The sequence below is a fragment of the Macrobrachium nipponense genome, chromosome 10 (genome assembly GCF_015104395.2).
Source record: "Macrobrachium nipponense isolate FS-2020 chromosome 10, ASM1510439v2, whole genome shotgun sequence".
Taxonomy (NCBI): Eukaryota; Metazoa; Arthropoda; class Malacostraca; order Decapoda; family Palaemonidae; genus Macrobrachium; species Macrobrachium nipponense.
In genome coordinates this window covers 556,918-564,417 of record NC_087204.1, presented here as the reverse complement: position 1 = coordinate 564,417, position 7,500 = coordinate 556,918, and the positions used below count along the sequence as shown (strand labels likewise).

Here is a 7,500-nt window from a genome sequence, read left to right as displayed (position 1 = left end):
TTAGTAAATCGTTGTAATGACTTAATGAACCAGTAGTCGATGTTCAGAAAAAAATATATTTCTCAAAACTTTTAGTATTCTGCGTTTATCATTAAATCGATAAAAAAGAAGAAAATTCAAGTTGTAATTGGTTACTCTCAAGGTGAGCAGTCATCTCGATACAGTTAACCATTATAATAAAAATAATATCAATAGTTTTTGGCTCTGTTAGCTGGAAAAATCTACATTATAAAGATGAAATGTTCTCCAATCAAAGCCGTCCTTTTGAAGGACATCCTAGTAAAAAAAAAAAAATAAATAAAAGGTGTATTCAAGTTCTCGAAAATATTGGATATGCAAACAAAAGTCTTCGCTAATGAAGCAATCTAATATTCATGGGACGACAATGAACTCTTGACCGGTTTATTGGATGTGGTTGGGTCATCAGCGACCCCGTAGTGATGGCGACCTCACTTCTTTAAAAAAAATCCTCTCGCATTCTCCTTTTTTTTTCATTTCTTTTCTGATTTATTTGGAAGATAGTGTCACAGAATGGATATGACTGTCGCCTCCATTGTATGACTGATAAAAATATGTTGGTATCCTTATAGATACAGGATATATATATATATATATATATATATATATAATATATATATACTATATATATATATATATATATATATATATATATATATATATATATATATATATATATATATATATATATATAATATCTATATATATATATATATATATATATATATATATATATATATATATATATATATTATAATTATATATTTAATATATAATATAGATATATAATGTATATATATATATATATATTATATATATATATATATATATAATATATAATATATATATATATGTATTATATATATATTATAATATATTATATATTATATACGTTTGTGTGTGTATGTATATATACATTAGTATTCTTTAGCAGAAATTCCTAATTTTATTTTATTTTTTACTTTCATTTTAGGCAAGGCAATATCTTGTATAAAGACGTATTACACGAAGACCTCACGTATACAAGTAACAAAAATATTGGTAGAAGGTCATAAAGAAACATATTTTTTTGTTCTTGAATAAAATATCATTTCAAAACATGGAGTAAATTTAAGTATAAAAATGATCAAATACATTCCGAAGTCATATAGTGTTCTTCCACGTTTTCATATTCTTGTCAAGTCGCTGAGTTGAGATCGGATCTTTCTTTCGTATTTAATCTTTTTCGCTGCAATTCTTGAAAGTCAAGTAATAAATCTTCGCCTTTGAAACCATCAGAGAAGAGAGAAATAACAAAAGCAATAAAAACACTAATAATCGTATATATTCAGGCAGAAATCGAGATGTTTGTACCTTTTGCCTTAAAGCAACTGCAGTCATAAAGTCAATAATTCCTTGCTCGTCAATAACGCAGCATTTGTCAGCAACAGTAAAACAGACGTGTCATAAACAAATGCAGTGGCGTCGTCTATGGGTAAGCGCCCCCCTCCCCCTCCCACCAGTTGGAAAGTTCCCTTTATAGCTAAACTTGAACCCTTTGTGGTCAAAAATTTCAAATACATCGATACATACAATTCGAGAATAATTTTCTTGGGTCCGTCCAAAAAAAATATCTCGGCCCAACCTATGGGCTCACGCCCCGACACCCCCACTAATGGAATGTCACCTACGCCACTGAACAACAGTCGAAAACCTGTAGCATACATCGCAAACAGGTTGAGCACAAGTCTGCGACCGTGACTTAATGAAGGTCTGACAAATGCTGGACGATTATACAAGAGACCCTGGTTAGGACCCCCAATATGTCGTTTACTTGTATCAGCTTATTTGTGATGTGTGAGATATAAGTCGCAAGTCTGTCTCTCTCTCTCTCTCTCTCTCTCTCTCTCTCTCTCTCTCTCTCTCTCTCTCTCTCTGATGACAATTCATGAATATTTTAGTATTATTTGCGTGTTTTCTGGTTAAATTTCGGATACCTGCAAATTTCTTTCTCTCTCTCTCTCTCACTCTCTCTCTCTCTCTCTCTCTCTCTCATAAATATTTTGGTAGAATTGTTTGCTTGAAATCGCTTACAAGCCTATTTTTCTAACTAGATGTGGAATACTTGCAAATTTCTCTCTCTCTCTCTCTCTCTCTAACAACGATGGCCATAAACGATGAGAGACCTCCAGCAATTAACAGCGACCGAAGTCTCAATCCCATCGGAACTGGAAGGCGATTGAGACACTGACGACGTCGAAGCTCTTTCCGGGAATCCCCATCTCCCCTCAACAGCCCCCCACCCCTCCCCCCCCCACCCCCCACCCCTGCGATCCGACGAGCGCAGATTCCGAATAAAGAGTCAGGTGCTATAAATACGAGAGCGCGATCCTTTCGGCTTTAACGGTATGGGTGTAGGAAGCTACCTGAAAGATGAACGCAAAAGAATTCTCTTTTTCGTTTTTCAAATGAACTGAATAAAGTGAATTCGATTGAAAGGTTCCTGTTTAAGTTTTCGGTAGATACTGAAGAGGATTCATATACTACGCATATTTAAAGCAAGCCAAACCAGGCGTGATCCGACCTCCAGCTTACTTGGGGCTACGTGCTTAAAATTTATGGAAAAGCCTAAAAAGGTGTTAAAAAGGTGTTTCGCGTTGAGTTAAACATACAGGAATTTTAGGATAGGATATTTATGATTTATTCATTAGAATAAAAATGTAAAAAAATAAATCATGTGCATGTTGAACATTACAGAACAATTATTTCTCATATAAATTGTAGCATATTTATTTTAATTTTCGTTGGTGAAATGAGGCTCTATTTGACCATAGATTTAAGCACGTTTTGATTTACATAAAGTTTGGAATATAATGTTTACAAACTTACTATGAGTGAGGGGGAAATCCTGCACGCTTCTCGATTAAGCTGGAGGTCGGATCACGCCTTTGTTAAGACATGGCGTCCCACTTTTTTTCAGGGCAGGTCTCGGTACTCGGTTGCAGTTCGGGAATATGCGCGACCAGTTCACTATCCATCTGAAAGTTCCAGTTGCCTAAAGCGCATAATGATTGATTTAATTATCGCAGTTAAAATGGCCGCTGGTATCAGCACTGACAGACGGATAATCGGATGATAAATATCAGCTCATTAACTTGATGTGCTGTCTAATGGCACATTGATTTTAATAATCGTTTCGCGATCACGTTTGACATCCCAGCCTCATTATCGTCCAAAAAATGATTGGGATATAAAATTGGGCAATTATAATGACACTCATTCCTGGAAGCAGCAAGAACTCAATTATGCTAATCTGAACTGATATACACGAGTTGCCCCCGGGTATTCAGGGAATTCACATACCTGGTGTGCATTTAGGTAAACAATACACGTTTACACTCGCAAGATACATACGCATGCCCACGTACACATGCATGCAATATATATATATATATATATATATATATATATATATATATATATATATTATATATATATATATATATATATATATATATATATCCATAGTGTCCATGCGATGTTCGAAGAAATCTCAAAAAACACAGCACATTCTTATCTCTCTCTCTCTCTCTCTCTCTCTCTCCTCTGGGTCGTGGGACTACTCCTCGTGCATAACAATAACCACACGTGAATAATAGCGCTCATTCATTCCCTCTCCCTTTCGCTATGAGGCAAGCAGCCGCCCTCTTGCATATGCATGCTCTTTAACTCTTGATTAAAGAGGAGTAAGAGGACTGCCCGAAAGGCCTCTTTGTTTCCCGTCTCCTACTAGAGGAGTTTCGCCTAGAGTACTTCTAGACCCTGCTTCTAGACCTCCTAGCGATAGATGCGTATGGATTCAAGTTTTGAGAAGGTCTTGAGAAGGAATGGAAATACATAGTTTTTTTTTTTTTTTTTTTTTTTTTCAAGAGCTTGGCTTTTTGGTCTTGAGAAGTGTGATTTATTGTGTCTGGAGAGAGAGAGAGAGAGAGAGAGAGAGAGAGAGAGAGAGAGAGAGAGATGAGAATTAATTTATGTCATTCAAACAGGAAATGGCATTTACTTAAAACATGGGACAGGGTAGATGGTACAAGTATATTTCGAAAAGATATACTAGTTTGTCCTTAACGAATTACCTGTCCGTTGAGGGGAAACGGTAGTTTCCGAAATGCAAAGCTGTAAAATCTTCCCTGTTCCGTGTTTTTCTGTGGTATGATACGCAACCTACTATTATTCCATACCGTTTTATGGAACGACACTCGAATCCCTGTTGCACTAGGCATCTCAGTGATTGCCTGGACTGTAGTGCATGTGCAAGCATCCATTCAGAGTAAATCAGACCCAGTCAGTCAGGCAAAACGACCAGCCTCGTATCATTCGCATTAAATCACGTATATGCATGGCGTCATGAGCATGCGTAATACGCGTAATCTCGCGTATCATATATATTCGTATGTATATATATATTATATATATATATATATATATATATATATATATATATATATATATATATATATACAATAGTTTAGATGAAAGCAATAATATACGTTGGCTGTCACTGCGGAATTTTGAGGGTCCATTTTCTATTCATATTCGCCTCATAAAACTCGTAGATGTGACCTTCGTTCCGGATACCGAATTCTCTCTCTCTCTCTCTCTCTCTCTCTCCTCTCTCTCTCCTCTCTCTCTCTCTCTCTCTCCTCTCCAATAAAAGAAGAAGTAAATCAGAGAACAAAATTATTATAACGTAATAACACTCAAGGTTCTACTTGAGTAATAGAGGACGATATTTAGGAATTTATACGAGAGAGAGAGAGAATTACACTGGTTAAATATTAGGATTTTTTTTTTTTAATTTTTCAGTTGAGTACGTGGTAAAATTAGATTGTTAGTATGAAAATTGATCAAAACATATTTTTGAAATACATTACATTATCATAGTGGCAAAATAGACTCGTCTGTCATTTTAACTATTAACCAGTCCGTCTATCTATCTGCTTGCGTGAACGTGTTCAAGGACAACGTTCATCAAACAGGAAAGTAATTAGTTTTAAAAGGCATGTGTAAAAGGATATGGCAAAATACACGAAGCTGTCTTTCCAGATATATTGCCAGGAATGAAAATCCTAGTAACTATTTTCCTTCAGAACCTTCACTGCTCCATTCCTAGGTCAAGTTCTGCCTGTCGATCAGTCATACTTTTGTTGTTTCTTAGAGAGTGCTTAAAGAACTGCCATGTCCTCCGTGGCTAAGACTGGTGCGTTTTGTCTCGTATGTATTTCGGAACAGGAGATAAACGAAGAAGCTTCCACTTACGATGGAAGGATTCGAAGCAACAAATAAAGCTGCCATTACTGATCATATTATCCTTCGTTTATTACTCTACCGACTTTGATCTGGAATAACCCAAGCAATTTATAGTGGAAAGAGTGCCACAACTGGTAAAACAGTAACACCACGACAGGGGAACGAATATAACTAAGTGCCATCAATTTCACTTCAGTTCCCCCTACCCACACATAAAAAATGGGAGGCAAAAAACCAGAAAAAAGTAAATTGGGGTCAAGTAAAAAAAACATCTGTCAAGTAATTCAACTAACTAAGCTTTTGGAGGGCAAATGTGTGTAGCTGGCTACAACAGTAAAAATATTCGCGAACGTTATGAGTATTGAGCTATGATAAATACTTTTAGAATTCTAAAAATTTCTGTCGTTACTCCTCTTTATCATTTTCTCCTAAGGTAGTGAATCAGTTCAGAATAAATGAATAAACTATTATAAATTATCTAAAGCATAAACCAAACAGCTAACTTATATTAAATGTGGTGTATAGTCATTCGTAACATCAAGTATTGTACTTCCTGCAGACCTACTCAGATGTGCAAATACCTAACCACTTAATTTTTTATTTTTTAATCCCCAGGTGCCGGGGCGGCTTCGTCGAGGTCTCCGACGGAAGGAATCCGAACGTCGAAGTGGCGAGAGGGCTGAAGGGCGGAATGGCAGGAGGGATGGGCGGGGGTATAGGAGGTGGGATGGGAGGCGGTGGAGGTGGCAGCAGGGGCGTGAACACCATGCGGATATGTGGAGAGGACCAGAGGCTCCACCCTCCCGCGGTTCTGTATAGTCTATTCTGGCATTGGCAACGATTATATACAAGTGAGGATTACCAGTTGCTAAGTAGACTAGATTAACCAAATGAAGAATCAAAATAGGTGTAACATAACGTCGTATCTATATACTAGAACGCACAGAAGATGGATTGAGCTTTGCTGGATAGCTTAACATATTAAGATAAACTTAAGGCTTACTTGTAAACGATGGTCTGGGATTATACAAAAAAGATGCCTTCGTAAATGGAGTTTAAATTCCCAAATCAACCTTGACTGAAAGCAAAGATTTGTAGTAACTTCAAAGATATCTCACCAGGAAGAAATCTAACGTACCATGCATCCTTATGAATATCTTTGCCTCATCTTTTCAATTTCCATTTATCATGGTGATGTTCAGTCCAGCAACGACAGGTACCATCAAATTCCTAGCCATGGACCTTCCTCAAGAGTGAGTAAAGGAGATTTTTGTGTCAGGGAAAATGGTATTTTGAAAGAGCAGATTTGATTATTGCATATAGATGTTTTCAGGCTAAGCATGGGCTCTTATTGGTGGGGGTGACGTTGGGGAGGGGGGGTTGTTGGAGAAGGAATCAGAGATCAAAAGTCCAATACTTTAGTGGCAAAAATAAAAGTGGGGCGAAGGATTAACAGAAATGTAAGACTTTAAAGGAAGGTTCTATTTCTTCATGGAATCTGACGTTCCCCAACAAATTTCTTCATGAAATCTGACGTTCTCCAATAAATTTCTTCATGAAATCTGACGTTCTCCAACAAATTTCTTTTCGTGACCTCTGACGTTCTCCAATAAATTTTTCGTGAATCTGACGTTCTCCAACATATTTTCTTCGTGAAATCTGACGTTCCCCAATAAATTTCTTCCTAAAATCTGACGTTCTCCAATAAATTTCTTCCTAAAATCTGACGTTCTCCCCCTTCTGTTTTCCCCCCGTCCCCCCTCAGGAGATGTGCCACCGATTATCTCGCCATATATTCGGGGACCTCGACCTCGTCCCCTCTCATCACGACGATCTGCGGAGACGATGCCAGAACCATACATTTTAAGGGCCCGAACGTCCTGGTCGATTTCAGGTAGGGGATTTAGCAATCACACCTATCTATCCATCTATCTATCTATCTATATCAACAAAACTAATGACACACGCCTTCATTTATTAATGGATTGCACGTTTTTGTTTCTTCAATAGAAATCCAAGTTTTTTTTTCATTCATTGCCTCTGTCTCTTTGCCTGAGCAGCACCGGGACCTTCCTCCCGCCCTACAAATTCAGTGGTTTCCACGCGACGGTCGATTTTGTGGACGTATTAGGCAACCCGCAGATACCACCGCCCACGCCGCCCGACAGTACGCACATCATGAGTAAGTATCGC

General features: G+C 37.3%; 1 protein-coding gene across 1 annotated transcript in view; it reads left to right on the top strand.

The window, feature by feature from the left end:
• Positions 1-6,495: 6,495 nt before the first annotated feature.
• Positions 6,496-7,500, top strand: part of LOC135224102 (uncharacterized) — a 1,560-nt gene continuing 555 nt past the window's right edge. The window contains exons 1-3 of the mRNA XM_064263014.1: positions 6,496-6,560; positions 7,073-7,201; positions 7,368-7,489. Of these exons, the coding sequence (XP_064119084.1) occupies positions 6,496-6,560; positions 7,073-7,201; positions 7,368-7,489 (316 nt within the window). The remainder of the gene's footprint in view (positions 6,561-7,072; positions 7,202-7,367; positions 7,490-7,500) is intronic.